General features: G+C 49.3%; 1 protein-coding gene across 3 annotated transcripts in view; it reads left to right on the top strand.

Annotated features, from left to right (window-relative positions):
• LOC144949219 (atrial natriuretic peptide receptor 1-like) overlaps positions 1 to 21,802 on the top strand; it is a 92,452-nt gene extending 70,650 nt beyond the window's left edge. The window contains exons 14-23 of one of the 3 annotated variants that reach the window (XR_013640257.1): positions 6,228 to 6,383; positions 7,315 to 7,483; positions 13,211 to 13,357; positions 14,170 to 14,293; positions 16,469 to 16,537; positions 17,600 to 17,774; positions 17,981 to 18,079; positions 18,628 to 18,719; positions 20,367 to 20,515; positions 20,732 to 21,802. Coding sequence is in view for 2 of the 3 variants with exons in the window: in XM_078879106.1 (XP_078735232.1) it covers positions 6,228 to 6,383; positions 7,315 to 7,483; positions 13,211 to 13,357; positions 14,170 to 14,293; positions 16,469 to 16,537; positions 17,600 to 17,774; positions 17,981 to 18,079; positions 18,628 to 18,719; positions 20,367 to 20,435 (1,100 nt within the window). In the remaining variant the exon portion in view is untranslated. Of the gene's footprint in view, positions 1 to 6,227; positions 6,384 to 7,314; positions 7,484 to 13,210; positions 13,358 to 14,169; positions 14,294 to 16,468; positions 16,538 to 17,599; positions 17,775 to 17,980; positions 18,080 to 18,627; positions 18,720 to 20,366 lie in introns of all 3 variants that reach the window. The other 2 variants (XM_078879107.1, XM_078879106.1) reach the window with 2 other exon arrangements.
• Positions 21,803 to 23,742: the final 1,940 nt, after the last annotated feature.

A 23,742-nucleotide genomic window follows, 5' to 3' on the forward strand; every position in this document is an offset into this window, starting at 1 on the left:
ACATCACGTGTCCCTCTCACCTCCTCTTTGGCCCTCGTTACCACCTCGTCCAGTCACGTGCCCTCACGGGTTCACCCAGACTGTTACGTCCTCTATTGAGCCCTTCCATGCCATATTCACTCTGGTGCTAGAGAGGGGCTCCACACATACAGTACCACTCTTCACTCGCGATTGTTGCTACAATAGAGTGACACCATTTATGACCCTACATATGCATTAATTCCACTACAACAGATCCAAAATGCGTCTGCGCGTTTCATTTACAGCCTACCACACTGCTCCCACACCTCTGCCCTTCTTATAGAAATGCACTGGCTCCCCATCTACTACCGGTGTCTATTAAAGCTCCTTACACGAGTATTTAAATCTCTTCATTACCTCGCTTCCCTCGTCTCGTCTCGTGTCCCCTCCCGCCTGCTCCACTCTCAATTTCTCCTAATCCTAACCGTCCCCCCTCTCCTTGTGCACAATCCCGTTTCTGCTCCTTATTCCCACTTGCACCCTTGCACTGGAACGAACTTCCCCTCCACATTAAGCGAGAAGCACCCTCCTTGTCCAGTTTCGGCTCCTCCCTGAAAACCCACCGCTTTTCCCTGGTGCATCCTTCCCTCCATCCCTAGGCACCCCCGTAATTCCGGTACCCACTAACCGCCCTCCCTATACTCCATCCCTATTCACCATATCATTTTAGTTCCCCTAATTGTACCACTCATAACCTTTGTAAAGCGCCTTGGATAAAAGCGTTATATAATTATAAGATAAGATAATAATCAACATATATTCACACAACTGGGTCTGTGGTGGTCACAATAGAAGCACGATAAGGGCCCTTCTCCGCCCATTTATCCCCTTTTCTAATGGACTGAAAGGGGCGTTGTATGGGTTCTATGGGTTGTATGGGTTTTATGGGTTGTATGGGTTGTATGGGTTGAGCGGGTAGTTTCTGGCTCATGCACTTCAAGCATTCCGCTACCCATTTCTGCACATCTACCAACATTCCCCACCAATAGTAGTTCTGTTTCAAGGTTAAGAGTATCTTTCGGTGACCCAGATGGACCAAGCGGTTAATGTGGATTTCGTGGAATAGTTGTTGATGCAGAGCTTCTGGTAGTACAAGACAACGCCTCTGAGACATCGAGAATCCGTGGCACACAATGAAGTGCAGCTCCAGTAACACCTCCCCTTGTGGTGTGTGTGTCTCTACCCGTTCTTGTAGCGCTCAAAAGGAGCTCTCAGCCAATTGTAGCGTGATCCATTCCATGCCAGGTGACAGTCTGTTGGAGCCATAGCATGACCGTCCCCTATAGACTGCACCATCGCAACCACAGATGATGTCCTAGGGCGCTGCTGTCTGCAATGAGCCGCCCCTGAATCACATGAGCAGGATTCCAATGGTGGCAGTCGTGATAGTGCATCAGCATTATTGTGTCACAAGCCTTTTCGGTGCACACTTTTGTACTTGAACTTCTGGAGTCGTTCCATCCAGCAAGCGATCTGACCCGATGGATGGGCCATGCATAACGAATGTTGAAGTGCTGCATGGTCTGTGCACACCGTGAACAGTCGTCCACAGAGATATGGCCTAAATTGCTGTACAAAGTGGACAACCGCCAGTAGCTCCTTGTGGGTTATGCAATAGCGTTGCTCGGCCGGAGACAGCACGCGACTGCTGTAGGCTATGACCACCTCTACTCCATTCTGCAATTGTGACAAAACTCCCCCGATGCCTACATCACTCGCATCAGTGTCAAGAATGAACGGCAGAGAAAAATCAGGGTATGCTAGAGTCAGAGCCTTGGTCAACTGATCACGCAAGGTAGTGAAGGCCTATTCTTTGGCCTCCCCCCAGTGAAACCTCTGGTTTTTGCCAGTGAGTGCATGCAGGGGCTTGGCAATGCTCGTAAATTGCAGCAGGAAGCGGCGGTAATATAACACAAAGCCAACAAACCTCCTGACCTCGGAACAGGGCCGGATCATGGTCCCGTGAGGCCTCTGGGCACATGTCTTTTGGAGCCCCCCCCAACCGCTTTCCTATATTCGTGTCTTTCTTGCCTTCCTCCTCGCAAAATCATCCACTAGATCATCAAAATCTAGCTGTCTGACAAGGTCTGACTCTATTGACATAAGTGACAATGAGCTGAGACGTGTATGGCACATGCTACTCTGCAGCTCATTTTTATTCTTTCTAGATTTGAAGCTTTCGTGACTGAAAGGATTCATATTCTTAGGTTTTTTCGGTAAAGTCACGTAGGTAAAAAATTTAAATTAATAAAAGTACAATTAAAAAATAAAAATAAAAATAAAAATGACGACGTTTCGGAGGCAACACAAGCTTCCGTTTTCAGGTGGAACAGTCACAGCACGATAGCTGTATCAAGTGAGAGAAATTCCAAGAAAACCGTGTTTTATATATACTGGTTGAGGGTGGGAGGAGCCAAGGTAGGCCCTGAATATTATTTTTGTGAGGTTCGGTGTGGCTGAAGCACGCTGCTAGGAATAAGCCTTTGTTGTGTAAACTAGGTGCGGATGATGTAAAGGTGCGTGTAAAAGGGACTGAGCCTTTTTGTTATGTAGAGATGATGCGGCTGAAATCGCTGCCAGGAAATTAGTCTTTGTTGTGTAGAATGGTTGACTGAGCCTATTATTATGTAGAGGTGGTGCGGTTGAAATCGCTGCCAAAAATGCTCCAAATATGTGTAGTTAAATCTTTTTTGCATGGTTAATAACATCTAAAAGGGAAAATGTCCGCTCACCCTGGCAGTTTGTCACTGACAAAGTAAGAAAAATCCGAAGTGACACGAAAACGTTGGGGAACACTGACTGCAGATTAAGTGCCTGCAACGTCTGAAGCAATTTAGTTGGGCAATTCTCACCCTCAGAGTCAGACATGAAATACTTTAATTGGATGAGTTCGTTAGAAAAGTTCATGTCCAGGTCTGATGGATATGCAGCGGAGAGTGCATTGACCTTTTCCACTATGACACCACTGTTAGACACCTGTTCTGACATAAACAGAACTCCAAAGAGACTGGTCAAGCGCTTGTAAGCGTCCAAGCGATGTTCAAGGCATGCCACTAGCTTATTAATGACCACATAAAATGTTTCTATTTTTAACTTCTCCCTCCCCTCAAGTGTCACACCTGGCTCTGAGCTCTAATCTGCAAATGTTTAGCGTTTCCTCTCTCGCTGAAGATCGTGCTCAGATGAGTGAGAGACACCTGTCACATAACGCCAGTCTGACATCTGTCTTCCGAAAGACTTGCCCCCATCTGTGTGTGGATGAAGAGCAAAATGTGTAGTGACTGCAACATGTTAAAAAACTCGTCAGCCTCTGGGCTACTGCTGTCTAAGGTGTTAACACCAACTATGTTAAGTGAATGTGCTGCACAAGGCACATACTCTATCAGAGGTTTTTTTTTGTTTCAGGTGGGCCTGTAGCCCATTGTATTCTGCTGACATGTTGCTTGCATTGTCATATGACTGACCTCCATAGTTTGAGAGGTCCAACCCAAGGCCCTCCACCATCAAAGTCACACAGTCTGCTAAACTTTTACCAGTTTGGCTCTCAATTGGCTCAAAGCCCATGAATCGCTCCACCACATTCCCGCTGCTGTTAACAAACCAGAATATGAACGTTAATTGGTCCACATGTGACAGGTCTGGGGTGGAGTCAACACTTATTGAAAAATATTTGGTATCCAGAATCTCTAGATTTGAAGCTTTCGTGACTGCAAGGATTCATACTCTTAGTTCTTTCGGTAAAGTAACGTAGGTAAAAAATGAAATTAAAATTAATAAAAATAAAACAATAAAATCACGACGTTTCGGAGGCAATACAAGTCTCCGTCATCAGGTGGGACCGTCACAGCCAGATTTGCTGCATCAAGTGAGGCAGGGATTCCACCGGAGTAACCAAAATAGGGGAATCTGGCCATGTTGTAACAAAGGGATTTCGATGTCGAAGAGGGACCAGCATCTGTGCTGCTGGCAGAATAGTGACAGACTTTCTGACCAGAGCCTGCACAGAGAGCACCGCAGGTTGGGTATCCACCCCCGCGACCTCGGTCCTTCTTGCCTCTGGAATTGTTGAGAAGATGGTCAAGGCGTCGCCATCGAGGACTGTGGGTAGGGCTTTCAGCGCCTCTTCCTCTGACCACTCCAGGTTATTGTAGGACACTTAAAATCGCCGTACAAAAGCGCCCCAGTCGCCTCTCACCACCATCAACTCCTTCATGGGACCCAGCTTGTGGTTCCAGGCCCTCCTTCCATGGTCTCCACGTTCTTCACATGGAGATGGCTGTCTCCTGCTTGCCTCTCTTCGTTCTTGTCTGCCCGTCCTCTGTGACTGTCGAGGTGACTTTCTCTCTTCTTCCACAGGTATATTCACCTGTTGTCACTCACTCTCCCCGAGGAAGAGAGAGCAATTTTCCAGTTCTCCCTCCAATCGAGGATTCTCCCTGGGTAGCGCGGTAGCCTCTGTGGCTGGGCCTGTAATGGTGGACACCATCCCTGTTGCAAGCACTGTCTGATGATGTGGTTTTTTAAATCCTTTATATTAAGTTCGCGTGCTTGCTTGCTTGCTTAGGACCGTGCAAATCTTTCGGTCGTTTTTTAACCCACTTCCCGTGATCCAATCGAGCTGACATTTTCCACACAGACTCGTTGTGCCAGACAATTATTGGTCGTGAAAAAAAATTCCCAAAATTTTACACTTTTTAGGCAAAAAATGTTTATTTTACATATATTCAAATAGAACGCATTCATGGCTTTGGCTGAACGTCAGAGTGTAAGAGCCCAGAGCGTAACCCATCCACAGGCCGTGGCGGAGTAGCGCAGTTGGTAGCGCCCTCGCTTCCCATGGCAAAGGTCGCGGGATCGATCCCCGCGTCCTCCACAGGCGAATATATTTTTAAATCCTTTATATTAAGTTCGCTGCCACGCATATAAAGGATTTATAGTGAAAAACTTTGTTTTTACGGGTTTACTTGTTTGACGATCCTGGAGGTGGTTCTTGCTGTGGCGTCTCCTGTCTGTCCGGCCAAGCAAGGTAGTCCCCTTGCTTGACCGGTTCCCTCCGACATTTGTTGTAGTAGCAGGAATACGGCATCTGTGAGACGATCCATTCGCTCTTCCATCCGTCTCCATCCCCTGGTCGTCTGTGGCCCTTCTGTATCCAGCATCTCTCTCTTCAGCTTGCTGCCCCAGCTCTGCCCCTTCGTGGAATGTGGCCACTAACAGGCTTCTTAATGGTCGGCCTTCTGGGCCATTTCGGCCCGGGGCGCTTGGGGTGGTCGCTGCCCCATCCTCGTCTTCTCCTGGAGTCTCAGTGGGGTTCCTTTTGCGACCATCGTGAGACATCTTGTCGTCGATCCCACCACTGCCACCACTGTAATGACTCCAACACGTTGGTTGTAGAAAAGGTGCAAGAAGATTTGATTATCTTCTGCAGCTTGCGTTCATGTCAACTTCCACCATCAAAAGCCCCGAGCCTTCCCCCATTCTCTTATCCTCTCTCTTTCCTGCTTTTTCCCGTTTCTGTCCTTCCAATCAATTTTCTCCTCCAGTCCCTCGTCATACCTCTTTTCATCTCCCAGTTCCTTCGTGCACCTTCCGACCTCTCACCTTCCGAGTCGGAAGGTACGTCTGACGTCATTCATCTTCCTCCACCAACGGCAAGTGAGTTTATTCGTAGGTGCGCTCTTTCAGCCAATAGGGAGCCATGTCGTTCGTCGGCTGCACGGTCCAGATAATGCTCACGCATGTGTCTGACTGCCTCTCCGTTTGTGCAGGTAAGTACTCTATAGTTACCTGCACAAATGGAGTACGCCGCTATATTTCTTCCTGCCTCAGCTGTCCGCCTGCTGTATTTTTTCACCTGGAGACGATTGCTTGTGTTGCGATCGAAACGTCATGATTTAAATTGTTTTTATATCTACGTGACTTTACCGAAAGACCCAAAGAGTAAGTACTCTATACTTTTGTTATCCTACCCCCCGATCCTTCCTTCCCCCAATTTATCGCCCCTTCCTTAAACCCAGGAGCAACGAGCCCTGGGAGTTTTGTCCACGGAGTTTTTGTGCCCCCTCTGCGCATGGTTACAGTTCATGCTTTGTACTGGGCTCATTTTGAGTAAAAAAAAATCGCCACGATAAGCGGGCAACTGATGACGGACAGTGTGCGAGTGACCCGAGTGAATCCGTGACCGCTGTCGTTTGTTGTTGCTACAGAGGTCCTGTGGACTGCCCCTGAGCTGCTAAGGATGGAAGTGGTCCCTCCCCAGGGCTCCCAGAAGGGTGACGTCTACAGCTTCGGGATCATCCTGCAGGAGGTCGCGTTCCGCTGCGGCCCCTTCTACATCGAAAACATGGACCTAAGTCCCAAAGGCACCGCTTGCACCTTGCGCCGGGCACTCGATCGTTTCCCCACTCAGTCTCTTCAGGGTCACTGCCGGTAGGCCGACGTAGATGGGACGTGACTTGCCGTCGCTACAGTCACAGCAAGAGGTATGGTGGATGTGGTGTGCTGGGTATGCGGAAACATTTTGCACATCCCCGACCAAGCATCTAGATATGATGATGTCTTTAATCGTTTTATCGCGATCTTATTTAATGTGTGTTGAAGTTGCCGTTTATAATTGGTTTAGAGCAGCCAGCAGAGAAAGCAGATATCACAGAAGCATGTCTGAGATGCCTTTAAGTGAATATTTTTTGCAATAGGTATATTAGTTGAAAGGTATACTAGTTTGAAGGTTCTTCTCTCCAATAGCGACCCCTAAACATTCGATTATGCTCAAATGTCAAGGTTATGCATAATTCAACAACAAGAAACAACCACGATCATCAAACGTATATTGCACCATGTGGTGGGGGGGGGGGGATTATTGAGGCAACGTACATTATGCATGTGCATTATGTGAGCCCTTTGAACTTGTCCTTCCTGTCTATTGTGTTTATTAAAATAGCCCTACCAACGGATATCACTATTGAAGTACGCTGCCCTTTGTAGGAATGCATTTAAATAACGTATTATTTGATGATTTGCTTCCACACAGCACTAAGGCGGTAACTATCCGAACGGTTAAAGTTATTTTGATTTCTTACTAGTTGGCTGTGTTGGGTGGTGGTGGGTTTTAACAACACATTTATATATTTACGCGATCTAACCCAAAAACCTCGATTATGGATGATATTGGTCGCGAAATCCGACGTGTTAAATGGAATATACCTCTTCCGTGTGCCATGAGCCCTGACCCCAGACATCTTCCTGCCCGCTCCCCTGCCTCGCTTCGTGCACTCTGTTGCGCGCCCACCACAGAGATCGTTCAGAAGGTGAAGAACGGGCAGCGGCCCCACTTCCGGCCGAGCACAGACACGAGCCGCCACGTGGAGGAGCTGGGCACGCTCATGCGGCGCTGCTGGGCCGAGGAGCCCTCCGAGAGGCCAGACTTTGGCTATGTCAAGATCCTGCTGAGGAAGTTTAACAAGTGCGTGCCCGAGTTTAGCGTCGCCACACTCTATGGGCAGTGCTGAGTCTATGGGCAGTGCTGAGTCTATGGGCAGTGTTAGTCTATGGGCAGTGTTGAGTCTATGGTGCAGTGTTGAGTCTATGGGCAGTGTTGAGTCTATGGGCAGTGTTGAGTCTATGGGCAGTGTTGAGTCTATGGGCAGTGTTGAGTCTATGGTGCAGTGTTGAGTCTATGGGCAGTGTTGAGTCTATGGGCAGTGCTGAGTCTATGGGCAGTGTTGAGTCTATGGGCAGTGTTGAGTCTATGGGCAATGTTGAGTCTATGGGCAGTGTTGGGTCTATGGGCAGTGTTGAGTCTATGGGCAGTGTTGAGCCTATGGGCAGTGTTGAGTCTATGGGCAGTGTTGAGTCTATGGGCAGTGTTGAGTCTATGGGCAGTGTTGAGTCTATGGGCAGTGTTGAGTCTATGGTGCAGTGTTGAGTCTATGGGCAGTGTTGAGTCTATGGGCAGTGCTGAGTCTATGGGCAGTGTTGAGTCTATGGGCAGTGTTGAGTCTATGGGCAATGTTGAGTCTATGGGCAGTGCTGGGTCTATGGGCAGTGTTGAGTCTATGGGCAGTGTTGGGTCTATGGGCAGTGTTGAGTCTATGGGCAGTGTGGGGTCTATGGGCAGTGTTGAGTCTATGGGCAGTGTTGGGTCTATGGGCAGTGTTGAGTCTATGGGCAGTGTTGGGTCTATGGGCAGTGTTGAGTCTATGGGCAGTGTTGAGTCTATGGGCAGTGTTGAGTCTATGGGCAGTGTTGAGTCTATGGGCAGTGTTAGTCTATGGGCAGTGTTGAGTCTATGGTGCAGTGTTGAGTCTATGGGCAGTGTTGAGTCTATGGGCAGTGCTGAGTCTATGGGCAGTGTTGAGTCTATGGGCAGTGTTGAGTCTATGGGCAGTGTTGAGTCTATGGGCAGTGTTGGGTCTATGGGCAGTGTTGAGTCTATGGGCAGTGTTGGGTCTATGGGCAGTGTTGAGTCTATGGGCAGTGTTGGGTCTATGGGCAGTGTTGAGTCTATGGGCAGTGTTGGGTCTATGGGCAGTGTTGAGTCTATGGGCAGTGTTGGGTATATGGGCAGTGTTGAGTCTATGGGCAGTGTTGAGTCTATGGGCAGTGTTGAGTCTATGGGCAGTGTTGGGTCTATGGGCAGTGTTGAGTCTATGGGCAGTGTTGGGTCTATGGGCAGTGTTGAGTCTATGGGCAGTGTTGGGTCTATGGGCAGTGTTGAGTCTATGGGCAGTGTTGGGTCTATGGGCAGTGTTGAGTCTATGGGCAGTGTTGGGTCTATGGGCAGTGTTGAGTCTATGGGCAGTGTTGGGTCTATGGGCAGTGTTGAGTCTATGGGCAGTGTTGAGTCTATGGGCAGTGTTTGGTCTATGGGCAGTGCTGAGTCTATGGGCAGTGTTGAGTCTATGGACAGTGTTGAGTCTATGGGCAGTGTTGAGTCTATGGGCAGTGTTGAGTCTATGGGCAGTGCTGAATCTATGGCAGTCCTTAGTCTTTGGTGCAGAGTTGAGTCTATAATAATAACTCAACTATGAAAATATATTTTTTTCACCAGGTAAGGCCCATTAAGCTTTATAGCTCTTTTTCAGAAGTGACCTGGCCACAAAATTATAGCTCAACGAAGTTGCTTATCACATGGGGATTTATAGCAGCTCAATCTAAATGCACGTTGATTCTAAAATAGGGAGGGGAAACCAAAGGACCAAGAGAAAAATCCACGGAACCACGGAACCACGGGGAGAACATGCAAACTCCAAATTTACAAAGGTCAGGGTCGGGATTGAACCCACAATCTGCTGCATACCAGACGAGGGAGTTAACATCTCGCCAAGGTGGCACCCCTGAATGAGAATGACAATGTCCTAATTTTGCACGGTTGTGGAGCGGTCCTGTAGTAGTCGACGCACCCGTGTTGTGAACTCGATAAGCTTTGATACTCTGCACGTTACGTATAATGTCCGTGTAGTCGTCTCGTCTGGAGACAGAGTCGTCGTAGGAGGCAACACGTTTTATTTAGAATCATCACAGCAACACAACGACGAGGTCCCTGACACGGAGGGGTAACGGCCCCTCCCACCCACGACTAGGCCTCGGCAAGGTAAGGTAAAAGTTAAAAGGTAAAAACAACGAGCCTACCTTTACCCTACCTTTTTACCTTACCACAATACAATCACTCTACCCTACCTTTTACCCTTTAGCAGGTAAAATAAAAGGTAAAAGGTAAAAAGCAACGAGCCTACCTTTACCCTACCTTTTACCCTTACCCCATACAAATTACCCGATTACAGGGTAATTACTAGGGAACTACTACACATGAACAAGGTTTATAACGGTAAATGCTAGGTAGAGCGCTTTATTCATATAGAATACTCTCAATGATTCTAAATTTACACGCTTGTTGTCGTTGTCATTGTTGTCGTTGTTGTCATCGTCGTTGTCGTATGCTCAAATCTTGTAACTCAATTTTAACCCACTTCCCAATGTGGTATCGACTGCAAACTTGGTATACTTACGTCATACTGATGACAATACTATATTCTATCAAAAAATATATATTTTTAAACATTATTTTTATGCTATGTTTCGGCTTGGCTCTAATTGTCCACGCTCAACTGACGTTGGCTGTAATTGGCCACGATCCCTTACGTTATGGCAAGCTTCGGGGCCACTTCCTGGAGTCGTGGAGTTCTTCCATTACTAGTACATTTAATAAAAGCGTGTTTTAAAAAAAACTTTTTTAAATATTACTTATTAAATGGAGGCCACGGACTGTGCCACGGAGCTTTTAGCAGTAAACAAGGTACCGTATTTACCGGGTAATACTTTGCGCTACCTTTACCCTACCGGGTTATTCTTCCGAGCTACCTTTACCCTACCCTTTACCTTACCCCTTGGCATGTCGACACCTTTACCCTTTTACCCAGTAAAAAGGGTAATTTACCTTACCTTGCCGAGGCCTACCCACGACCTAGGGAGGTGCAGTCTCCGGGCTCACGTACCCTAGCCACCGGGCTAACTGCTCCCATGGCCCTCCGGCTAGCTGGACCTAGGGGAGGCTGACCCACCACCTCGCAATGGTAAGCACTGTGGCTTGACGCGCGCGTGTCCCGGCATGACTACCACATATGTATATATGTTGAACTTATTTCGCACGTACGTCGCCAAACGTGCATAGCTCCAGTCGCTTCCGAATATGTAAAGGAACATTATGAACTATGATGTCCTTAATATATTTCGATTGTTAGTCATTAAATATAATAAAGTAAAAAAAAATTGTAAACAAAAAACGCCATTCCTCAGCGGCAGTTGCCGCTCAGAGCTGCAGTGTCTCGCTCGGCTGTAAGAGAGGCCAAAAATAGAAGTGCAGGGCCCGCGCGCGACTTGAGCAGTTTGTGGAAGGACGTCCCTCGGACCTCCCATGGCAGCTTGGTCTGCGTTCCCAAGATGAGCGGTATATCCATCAAGTGTCTCCTCCCTACGTGCTCCTCCTACCCAGAAGATAGGAGGGGCACAGGAGGGACAACCACTCACAGGCGGCGGATCTAGAACCTTCCCAAAGGGGGTGGGAAGCGGCGGGGTGGGGGGGGGATCCCGAAATTTGAAGCTTTTTAATTAAATAGGGCCCTGGATTCATTATATATATATTTTCAAGAACCCAAACATCACAGAGGAAGCTACAAATCACGAACATGTTCCAAACCCAGAACGATACACCCTCAAATGGGGGGGGGGGGGGGGGGGGGGCATCTGGGAGGTACTTGGGCTCACTGCCCTACAACACACGGGGGAACGATTGGGAGTAGCAGAATTAATTATAATGAACAAAGACAATGCATTTTTTTTGGTAAACATCAATAAAAACACCACTTTTTTGTGTCTCAACAAAGGGGATGGGGTGTGGCGGAGGGGGGTTATGTCCCCTCCACCGCCCCCTCTCCCACCTTGCATCCACCTGCCACTAGTACAACTGCACCAATTGTAAGATGTTTTATTTAATTTCACGATCAACTGGAGAGTAAATATAGCTAGCGTCGGTGTAAGTAACGCCATGTGGCCCCGAGTGTAAATCTGGTCTTGAGTGGCCCTGCCACTGGACTCAGTCAGGAGGATCAATTTTGCCTGAAATTTATATAAAAATTCATTTGTGTAACTGATGAACACAAGCCAGATACGAGCATAGAGCAAATTTACATGAGGGATAGTGAATAACAATACTAATTTACACACGCTCAATATGGCGATAGGGAAGATGGACATTGATTTGGGGGTCCACATCAATGTCCTGTGTGGAGGAGGGAAAATGAGTTTCGACAGGCCTCCTTCTACCAGTGCTGCCTCAGTTTCTTCTCGGGCCTGTGGAATTCTACCCATAATTTCCTGGTATTAAATATTTCTTCAAACTCTCTAGACAAACACGCGCAGCGCTTTTAGTCAATCCATTGCTGGATGAGGGCCTCCCAACAAATGTGTTGGTGATGTAGTTTGACCGTACTTCACCACTCTGGTCAGTGCCAAGTTGGTGAAGTTCAGGGAGAGCATACGTTTGGGAGCACAAGTACAGTACAAACATGGATGTTACTGCACCGGCCTCTGCTGCCTGTAACATCTTGCCAAGGTGGTGAGATGTTAACGACCTCGCCTGGTATGCAGGAGGTCATGCGTTCGATCCCGACCCTGACGCCTGCTGTATATCTGGAGCTTGCATGCTTTCCTGTGGTCGCGTGGATTTTTTCTCCGGGTTCTCCAGTTTTTCCCTCCACATTTTAAAAACATCCTTTTAGAGTATTTGGCTGCTTTAAATTTCCACATGAGAAGCCACTTCGTTGAGTTATCATTTGTGACCAGGTCTCTTCTGAAAATGAGCTATATAGTAGCTCAGTGGGCCTTAACTGGTCAAATAAAACTAGTTGAGTTAAAAAAAAACGTTTTCAGCAGTCGCAGATATTCCCTCTCATATGTATAGTGTCTTGAGATGTGGTTGCTTTTAGATGATCCATAAACCCTAATTGTAGGTTGTGAGGCCTGAACCTGGATTGACGACACTGTTGTTACTTGGACAGGGCTGAGTATGGGACAATTCTCAAGATCTACCGAGGACAGAGCCCTCTGGCATAGGACAGTCCATCTTGCCGCGGCAAGATCTCTGATCGAGGAATAACATTAACAAACATGGGGTTATTACTCTGGGTGTGTCAACCATAAAATACATGCCATCTGATTCAAAGCGGCCATCAGAGATCCTCTGAGATCCTCCAACGTCACTCGAAGCAAATAGAAAATTGTCAAGGTCCCAACTTGCCAGATAAAAAAAAAATGACACTGCTTATTATTCAATTTGGGGTCACGCACAGCGACATCGCTCCTTACCGTGACTCTACCTCAGCAGCAGCCTGTGTCTGAAACACGACGCCTTCTTTCGTGGTGACCGCCCTGCGCTATGAGAATGGTGTGAATATAAAATATTATCCTTGTTTAATTGCGTTGCTTTTACCATATTCTCTGTATTTCCAAGCTAATTTTGGGGTGCGTCTTATAATCTGGTAGGTATGTGCATGTGTGTGATACCAGATTTGTTTCACTTCATTGATACCCGGGCACAAGTTTTGGGGTGTGTCTTACAGTGCACCGAGCATCTTCTAATCCAGAGATCATGGCAATTATTTTTTCTACAAAAACTGTTGTGCTTTGCCCACAGAGAGCGCAGCAGCAACATATTGGACAACCTGCTGTCCAGGATGGAGCAGTATGCCAACAACCTGGAAGGGCTCGTGGAGGAACGGACACAGGCCTACCTGGAGGAAAAACGCAAGGCCGAAGCCCTGCTCTACCAGATCCTGCCCCAGTGAGCGCGCTTCCAACGCATCAATTAAAACCGGTCTAAGCCACCGTTACGCTCATGACAGGGCATCCAGTCAGCCGCGGGTTCTCGAGACCAGTCCTCGAGGCCGGCTCGGGGACATTTTCCTGACTCTCGTTCTTGACCTTGGCCTCAGGTATGTGACCTCAATGCAATGACTAGTCTTAGAGGCACTAGTCTTCACACTGGCCTCAGTGTAGAGAACCTGGACTTGACCGGCCTTTATACTGGCCTCAGTCAAGAGGATCTGGCCTTGACCAGCCATGATACTGGCCTCAGTCAAGAGGATCTGGCCTTGACTGGACTTGACACTGGCCTCAGTCTTGAGCAGTGTTTTATAACCTTTCTGGACCCCTACACCACTGTCAACCACCAACATGGTTTCATGAAACTGCCATCCACCAAAAAGCTAATTTTTCAAAATGAAAACGACTAAATCTCAGTATCTGCAATGTTTTTGTAGACTGCTTCCCACAGCCTTGCAGACCACCGGTGGTTTGCAGACCACATGTTCTAGAGGATTCGGCCTTGACACTGGCCTCAATCTCAAGATCTTTCAGGCTTTGACTCTCGCCTTGGCCTTGTCTGTCTCATACTTAAATTGAAGACTGCGTGAAATCTTGCATGTAGGAATATATTGCTTTTGATTTGTATGTGGAAAGAGATGGTGCAACGGTTTACCGTACCCTGCTACGAACCTGGCGACCTGAGTTCCCAGCCATGGCTAACATCATTGGCAAAATATTTGAATGGGTTCTGGGCCTTCCCCGTTTTATTTCTCATCCCCCTTTTTCCAGTCCCGTCGCCGAGCAGCTGAAGCGCGGGGAGATGGTTGCGGCCGAGGCCTTCGACAGCGTCACCATCTACTTCAGCGACATCGTGGGCTTCACAGCCATCTCGGCTGCCAGCACGCCCATGCAGGCGAGACCTCCACCCTTCTGCTGCCTCCACCCTCCTGCTGCCTTCACCCTCCTGCTGACTCCAGCTGCCTCCACCCTCCTGCTGCCTCCACCCTCCTGCTGCCTCCTGCTGCCTCCACCCTCCTGCTGCCTCCACCCACCTGCTGCCTCCACCCTCCTGCTGCCTCCTGCTGCCTCCACCCTCCTGCTGCCTCCACCCTCCTGCTGCCTCCAGCTGCCTCCACCCTCCTGCTGCCTCCACCCTCCTGCTGCCTCCACCCTCCTGCTGCCTCCTGCTGCCTCCACCCTCCTGCTGCCTCCACCCTCCTGCTGCCTTCACCATCCTGCTGCCTTCACCCTCCTGCTGCCTCCACCCTCCTGCTGCCTCCACCCTCCTGCTGCCTTCACCCTCCTGCTGCCTCCCCCCTCCTGCTGCCTCCACCCTCCTGCTGCCTCCACCATCCTGCTGCCTCCACCCTCCTGCTGCCTCCACCTTGCTGCTGCCTCCAGCTGCCTCCACCCTCCTGCTGCCTCCACCCTCCTGCTGCCTTCACCCTCCTGCTGCCTCCACCCTCCTGCTGCCTCCACCCTCCTGCTGCCTCCACCCTCCTGTTGCCTCCACCCTCCTGTTGCCTCCACCCTCCTGCTGCCTCCACCCTCCTGCTGCCTCCACCGACCTGCTGCCTTCACCCTCCTGCTGCCTCCACCCTCCTGCTGCCTCCACCCTCCTGCTGCCTCCACCCTCCTGCTGCCTCCACCCTCCTGCTGCCTCCACCCTCCTGCTGCTTTCACCCTCCTGCTGCCTCCACCCTCCTGCTGCCTCCACCCTCCTGCTGCCTTCACCCTCCTGCTGCCTCCACCCTTGTGCTGCCTTCACCCTCCTGCTGCCTCCACCCTCCTGCTGCCTTCACCCTCCTGCTGCCTCCACCCTCTTGCTGCCTCCACCCTCCTGCTGCCTCCACCCTCCTGCTGCCTTCTGCTGCCTCCACCCTCCTGCTGCCTTCACCTGCCTGCTGCCTCCACCCTACTGTTGCCTTCACCCTCCTGCTGCCTCCACCCTCCTGCTGCCTCTACCTTCCTGCTGCCTCCAGCTGCCTCCACGCTCCGGCTGCCTCCACCCTCCTGCTGCCTCCGCCCTCCTGCTGCCTCCACCTTCCTGCTGCCTCCAGCTGCCTCCGCCCTCCTGCTGCCTTCACCCTCCTGCTGCCTCCACCCTCCTGTTGCCTTCACCCTCCTGCTGCCTCCACCCTCCTGCTGCCTCCACCTTCCTGCTGCCTCCAGCTGCCTCCACGCTCCGGCTGCCTCCACCCTCCTGCTGCCTCCGCCCTCCTGCTGCCTCCACCTTCCTGCTGCCTCCACCTTCCTGCTGCCTCCAGCTGCCTCCACCCTCCTGCTGCCTCCACCCTCCTGCTGCCTTCACCCTCCTGCTGCCTTCACCCTCCTGCTGCCTCCTGCTGCCTCCACCCTCGTGCTGCCTCCACCCTCCTGTTGCCTTCACCCTCCTGCTGCCTTCACCCTCCTGCTGCCTTCACCCTCCTGCTGCCTCCTGCTGCCTCCACCCTCCTGCTGCCTCCACCCTCCTGCTGCCTCCACCCTCCTGCTGCCTTCACCCTCCTGATGCCTCCTGCTGCCTCCACCCTCCTGTTGCCCTCACCCTCCTGCTGCCTTCACCAGGAACATTGTAGTTGGCCCATAGTCAGGCAGGCAGGGAGCACCGCTTCAGATTTTACCGCCAACAGAAATCCACGTATAACCCCCTGGGAGGACAGGTCTGGCGACAGCACAGCAACACTCACCGGTACATTAAGCATCGCCTCCGCTCCCTGACTGCATTTTAATTCAACACATGCTAGTTTCACCTGTAATTATAGCACCTGAGGTTGAACTTGCTGCCTAAATATACCAAATTCCTGGGAGGCTCAACCAGGACACATGGTGGTGAGCTGGCAGCTCCCCTCCCTCCATTTCTTTGTCTTGTTTTGCTCCCTCTATCCCACTTTTATGTAGTGACGGCCACTCGAGTGCGTTTTCTTTCGTACCTCCGAGGTGGGAACCCGAAGCAGGAAGTCGACAGCATGGATGCCTGGCGATAGTGAGTTGCCGACAGTGGGAACCCGCTGAGGAGTTTGGTTCCAAAACCTCACCGGGCGGCTGTGTTAATCGCGTGAACAATGCGCCCGGGTGTGTGCGACCGCAGGTGGTGACATTACTCAACGACCTGTACACCTGCTTCGACGCTATCATCGACAATTTCGACGTCTATAAGGTGAGGAATACCTTTGAAGTTTAACAATATGTACGAATTTGCTGCCATTTGTCAATCCACTGCTGGATGAATACCCCATGCCGTGTTGGTCTTGGGGGTTTGTTTGACCGTACTTCACCACGATGGTCAGTGTGAGCTGATGAAGGTGGGGTGGGGGGCATCAGGAGGCTTTTATTACCTGTGGCCGGGAATCAAGTTCAGGCCACCGGGTTTGCAGCATAATGCGCCAACCGCCGCAACACCACTCCACCTCCACACAGTGTGATTCCTACACAGTCGTATTTTTCATTTTTCAATGCAGCCACTGATGATTGTGAAGGCAGTAAACATGTTTTGGATCGCACTCTCATGCCACTGCCTGCTGATGTGGTTCAGTCGGTTTAATTATTACGGCACCATCTTGTTCCTTTGCACTGTTAAGCTCAGGGTTTTTGTTGCCGTCGTTAAAGCATTGCAAACTTCTTTGTCCCTCCCCTTTGAATCATCACTTTGATATCGTCGGTGAAAGTGGGGGGGGGGAGTGAGAGAGAGAGGAGGGGGCAAGACGAAGGGTTGCACTTCAGTACGTTGCTTTCCTTTTCATAAGTTCAGGGTTTTCAACAGCACTCAAACCCCACTATCACCTGCCTCGCTAGTCGATCACTAACCAATGTGCGAGGCACAGAGTGGCAGCACATGATTGATGGTAGTGGTGGCGGTAAAGGTGATGGTGGTGGTGACGGTGGTGGAAATCGCGGTGGTGGTGGTGGTGGTGATGGTGATGATGGCGGCAGTGGTGGTGACAGTGATAGTAGTGGTGGCCGTGATGTGATGGTGGTGGTGGTAGCGGTGATGGTGGTGGTGACGGTGGTGGAAATCGCGGTGGTGGTGGTGGTGGTGATGGTGATGATGGCGGCAGTGGTGGTGACGGTGATAGTAGTGGTGGCCGTGATGTGATGGTGGTAGTGGTAGCGGTGATGGTGGTGGTGACGGTGGTGGAAATCGCGGTGGTGGTGATGGTGACGATGGCGGTGGTGGTGGTGACAGTTGTGACGATCGCGGTGGTGTTGGTGGTGGTGGCAGGTGGAGACGATTGGCGACGCGTACATGGTGGTGTCAGGGTTGCCCGTGCGGAATGGCAAGCAGCACGCGCGCGAGATCGCTCGCATGTCGCTCGCGCTGCTCGACGCCGTGCGCTCGTTCCGGATCCGCCACTGCCCCGATGACCAGCTCAAGCTCCGCATCGGCATCCACACGGGTACCACGCCAACATCCACACCTCCGATTAGCACGGTCGTACATACGTAATCGGGAAACTTGGCAGGGCCAAGTTTCCCGATTACGTAGGGCCTTTTGAGACTCGGCGAGGCTTTCCAGGGTGAACAAAATTATTAGTAATAAAAAATTCTAATCATCATCATTATCGAGCATGTGACGTCTGTGTTGCGTCACGTGTGGCTGCAGGGCCGGTGTGCGCTGGGGTAGTGGGCCTCAAGATGCCGAGGTACTGCCTCTTCGGTGACACCGTCAACACGGCCTCACGCATGGAGTCCAACAGCCAAGGTGAGAAGGACGAGGCCCTCCCTCGCCCACCCACACGCTCACCCATTCGCATGCTCACACGCTCGCCCGCTCGCCTGCACACTCGCCTGCACACTCGCTCGCTCGCTCGCACACTCGCTCTCTCGTACACTCGCCCGCTTGCTCACCCGCTCACCAGGTCCGCACCGTCAACATCACCGTGCCGGACGTGAGAAAGAATATCCAAATATATAACCTTCACCTACCCATCCCCATGACCTTCACCCACCCGTCCCCATGACCTTCACCCCATAACCTCAAAGAGGGGACCTGCTGGAGGCACTTGGGCTCACAGCCTACCATCGTAGGGATGACGATCGGGAGTAGTGTATTTGCAGGGGAGGGGAAGGAATGGGAAGAGGGGGACGGGAGTCACACTTTCATTATTCTTACAAGAAACACTCAGTGTATATTTTCCCGGTAATTATCAATAAAACACGATTTTTCAGGGTCTGACCAGACCCACCAATTGTAACCACATGCCTTGCTTTGCCCATTTGTCGTGTTTTTTTGTTCGATTTCCATTTCAGCCTTGAAGATCCACGTGTCACTGGCAACAAAAGAGGTGCTCGATGAGTTGGGGTCCTTCCAGCTGGAATTACGAGGCGACGTGGAAATGAAGGTGAGGTCAACCATCGCCGTGTCACCAACATGGCCCCACGATGTTCAGACCTCAACTGCTTTTGTGGCTTCACCGCTGGCTGCTGGGTAAGCGCGTCCTCTCACTGTGCAGGGTCCGGGGGACGGGAATGGAGAGGGGGTGCAGCGATGGGGCGATTATTTATTTATTTACTCACATCGTTTTTGTGTTGAAGGCAAGTTTCCTTTCGACACATTTAGTTCACTTCCTATATCTTTATGTCCGTGTAGTATTTTAACGGTGTCCTGTTAACGCCACTGCCGTCCTTTTATTTTACGTTCAAGCTTTTGTCGTTGTGGTGACTCAGGTCACTGTGCAAATGAGATTCCTATCCTGGGCTGCTGAGTTCTCAGCTTGGTAAACAAAATCAACTTGAAATTTGTGTCTGAAACTTGGCCATACTTCACCATGCTGAGCTTGCGAAACCCGATGTAAGCTCAATCGTTAACGGAGTGCTACCCGCCATCTCAGTTTGTCCAGCTCGGAGGCGCTAGACATCTGAGCCTGAATAAAGTGCAGGAAATGTAGCCGAGTCCGGTAAAGTCGTAGCGAGCTCGTGGCACATACAGCAAACAGGCTTCTCGTGGAAAACTACCCAGTAGGTATTGATTTAATCACTCGAGTGGAACAGCTGACATCTGATAGCATCTCATTCTGCTGTGAAGCAACGCTTCAGATTGAGGTGGCAGGAGGTTAACGTTAAATAATCCCGTAACCCGCATTAGCAGGGCCATTAGCAGTGCGTCGTCAAATTACTCGCGATGCAATCGCTCGAGCATGTCCGTGATGCCGCCCGTGATAGTCATCCCGCTGTCCGCGTGCGCAATCAGCGCGATTAAAAAAATAAATGTTTCTTTCAATTCCATGGTGCACGGCGTGAGTGCACCATGGAATAAGGGCTCCATACATTTCTTATCGCGTGCCGCTCGTTTTACAACTTCACGCTGTGAAAGGGTAGTGAGATGTTAACTCCCTCACCAGGTATGCAGGAGGTCGGAGGTTCGATCCCGAGCCTGACGCCTGTATATTTGGAATTTTCATATTCTCCCTGTGGTCACATGGATTATTCTCCGGGTCCTCCGGATTTTCTCTCCACATTTAGAATCAACACGGGTTTAGAGTATTTGGCTGCAATACATTTTCACGTGATAAGTGACTTAATTGAGCGATCATTTGTGGCCAGGTCGCTTCTGAAAAAGAGCTACATAGCTCAGTGGGCCTTACCTGGTAAAATAAAAATAGTTTAGTTTTTAGTTTATGTGACTAGAGATGCGGCACTTATAAATAGAAGCACGTGGAGAAAGAAAATCCGAACAGCCAACCAGATGTAATGATGGGACTACTGGCTTAAAAGCAGGATACCGGGTCTCTCCGTTGATAAGATACAAGTCTCTGTGTAAGTCTATGTGTCGATCACGTACGTGTATGCGAGTCTCTGGGTCTCTCTCTCTGTAAGTTCAGGCTCCAGTTGTAAGTCCAGTCTCCAGACTTTACTCGTTTTCCGATAACTTCCTGCCTATTTCTCCCTAATGAAATAAGCACGCCCAACTGCCTTCTATGGACGCGTTTTAGGCGCACGCCCTAAACGCCGTAAAAATTGCCTACCCTCGCGTCTCGCTTTGTCTGCAGGGGAAGGGGAAGATGACCACCTACTGGCTTCTTGGAGAGGACCCGGAAACGTTGAACGAGCTCTGCTAGCGAGCGCTCGAGTCCGAACTGTTTACCGCTCCTCTAGCCGAGCCCCCAGGGGATGCTGCCGTGCAGTCCTCCCGTACGACGTGCGTTCTGTTTTCTCACCCCCCCCCCCCCCGAGTGCATATCCAATGATTTCGTAGTGGCGTAAAGAAACATAAAAAACTACATATATGTGCGTGAGCAAAACAACCCAGCAGATTTATACACTGATGCCATGTACCACTGGCACAAACCCGCATCGCGCCGGGGCCGTGCCTGACGCGGTTCAAGGCAACGCCAGCGTTGTTTTTCCCCTACAGAAGCCGAGCCGTGCAACTGACATCACATGGAATGGATGAGTTGAGATGCGAGATGGCGAGACGTTAACTTCCTCACCTGGTATACAGGAGGTCGTCGGTTGGTTCCCGACTCTTGGCACCTGCTGTATATTTGGAGTTTGCGTGTCGCTCTCTCCCCGTAGTCGCGTGGATTTTTCTCTGGGTTCTCTAGTTGTTTCCTCCACATTTAGAATCAACGTGTGCTTAAGAGTGCTTTGCTGCAATACATTTTCACGTGACAAGTGACTTACTTGAGCTATCATTTGTGGCCAGGTCGCTTCTGAAATAGAGCGATATAGCTTAGTGGGCCTTACACCTGGTAAAATAAAAAATAGTTAGAGTAGTTGAGTTTCCTGTCGGTGACGCAGTGACTGCGCGTCCTCACAGTGCACTGACTGATTTCACGTGAAATGAATGCTTCATTAGCTTCGCCTCTGGCCCTGCTTGGCCCCAAGCTAGACTCAAACACCTTCCTATTAAATCTTGATGACGATTGCTTGTGTTGTGATTGAAACGTCGTAGTTTTTTGTTATTTTCTTTGAGCCATCTACTCACTTTACCAAAAGACCCAAAGAATACCTTCCTATTAGGCCAGCATATCACGATTTTGCTACGGCTTGGCATGGCAAATATAGAGTGGAAAATCCACCCATGTTGTGCTGGCTCGGCCCGGGTATGCCGGTGGAGAAGAGGTATTAATTGTCATGTGATGTTTATTTTATTTCGTGTTTTTTTTGTCATCGTGGTATTTTTTTTCAGTCGGCACCTTTTTGTAAACCATTGGCATCAAGCTGCTATGACTTGTTACCTTTAAGAGAAATCAGCCTATATCGTTGCCTTTTGTACTTCTCAAGAGGTTCCTACTGTAATGTTAAATACTTAGTGTAAAGACTGCCTCGCGTGATTTTGTTGGTATATTATTGTAGATAATGTACATAGAAGCTAATCTATAATTATTTTCAAATATACGGTATATATTACAAGCTTCACAAATATTTCCAAGTTTAGTTATTTGAATTGCCGTATTTGCTATTGTTGACAATATAATGCAGCGTTTCTATAATTATGATTGCATTTATTTATTAAAATGCTTTTTCGACTGTTGGTGTTAATGTTTCTTTCAAATTTGTGATATTTTCAGACTGGAATGGTGCAAAGCAACACATTCAGAAGTTATGTTAAAGCAGCTGCCAAACTCACCAAAAACAACAGAAGCTGAACGCACAGTCGGTTTTCCCAGCCAATATTTGGATTCATAATTATATTTGTATTTGGTTAGGCCACATACGGAATGATGTGGACAAATGTTTTGTTGTTGTGAAACCCCCCCACCACCTGAGATAACCAACTCAAAATCCACACTCACGTGGTGTACAAAGTGTTCAGCAACGTGCCGACTTAATGTTATAGCTCACCCACCGCTAAGCAATTTTTTAATTATTATTAATTCTCATCAGGCCCCATGGCGTTAATTGGAATCTCCAACTCATTATCCTCTCTCTCTCTCTGGCCACTGTGTGCTATGATAAAGGGCCATTGACAGAAACGGCACCTGTTCTATATGTCTTTGATACTGTTGCTGACGTGTGTCTTGAGTCTCTTTGGCGAGTTGAGCGATTCTCACAAACAAATTTGGTAATGAGATAATGTTTCACTTGAAACTGCACGAAGCATCTTCTGCCAGAATCCAAACTAAAACAATAGTAAGTTGTACGTGACAATTTAATTTGTTTGGCTATGTTGGGTGATGGACGGTTTTATGACAGAAGTGGTCAAATCATGTTGCTTAACTCAAAAAGTACGATGAATCAATAAACAAGTATTGCGCTCAGAGGTGCCAAACGACAAATACGGTAAGATCATGGTGCGAATATGCACACAAGTGATAATACCTGCACCTCCCGAGTAAATATGCCAACATTAGTCCAACGTTGGCATGTGGATGAAACCGTTTGACCAACGTTTGCCCAAGCTTTGGGCCAGTGCTCCATGTTTACCAAGTCACCCGAAGAAGCATCTGGAATGTTAGAGATTGCCACAGCAAGAACATTTTGGAACCAAATGATCATAAACTATATACATCTGCCACTGCGAGATACAGATCGCAGCAGGGGGGACTAGAGGTTGCGTAGGACAACTCCCACCCCCACATGTCCAAAGAAACAGAATAAGGTGCAACAAGCAGTGGACTCATGTCAGCACCTCACCGGCTTCGCGTGAGAGTTTATTTGTGCATCTCAACCGCCACAGTGTGGATGTATGCAAAGGTCTTGAATCATTGCGGACTGGTTTGAAGGAATCGCAAAAACTCTCGCCGGGTTAGTCGCGCCTTAGTGATTAGCGCGGTCGGTTACATATGGTGAGAAAGAAGTTCAACGTACATACAGGACATGCCTTGCATTTCATTCTCGGGCTCTGAAGGCCGGATGAGACGCCGGCAGCTGCAACTGACGCACAGCGAGAGGGCCGTGTTTTGATAAACATCTGCAGAAGCCTCGGTGAAATGTACAAGAGTTAAATTAAAAACATTCAACTAAACTATATTTATTTTACGAGGTAAGGCCAACTGAGAAATATCGCTGTTTTTCAAAAACTACCTGGCCACAAATGATATCTCAATGAAGTGGCTTATGTGGAAATGTACAGCAGCCAAATACTCTAAACGCATGTTGATTCGAAATGTCGAGGGAAAAACCAGAGTACCCGGAGAAAAATCCACACGCCCACAGGAAGAACATACAAACTCCAAATATACAGCAGCAGGCGTCAGGGTCGGGATCGAACCCACGACCTCCTGCATACCAGGCGAGGTAGTTAACATCTCACCACCACGAGTTGACCGAGTAGAGCCAGATCTAAAAAATTCCTTGGGTTGGAGGTGGGGAACACGGGGAGGTCCAGAAATGTCCATCTAATTAAATAGGGACCTACGTTAAAATACGAAACCATTCCATATATTTTTCTATGGCAACTCAATAGAATAGCCATTGTTA

This window comes from Lampetra fluviatilis, chromosome 53 (genome assembly GCF_964198595.1).
Source record: "Lampetra fluviatilis chromosome 53, kcLamFluv1.1, whole genome shotgun sequence".
NCBI classification, from domain to species: Eukaryota; Metazoa; Chordata; class Hyperoartia; order Petromyzontiformes; family Petromyzontidae; genus Lampetra; species Lampetra fluviatilis.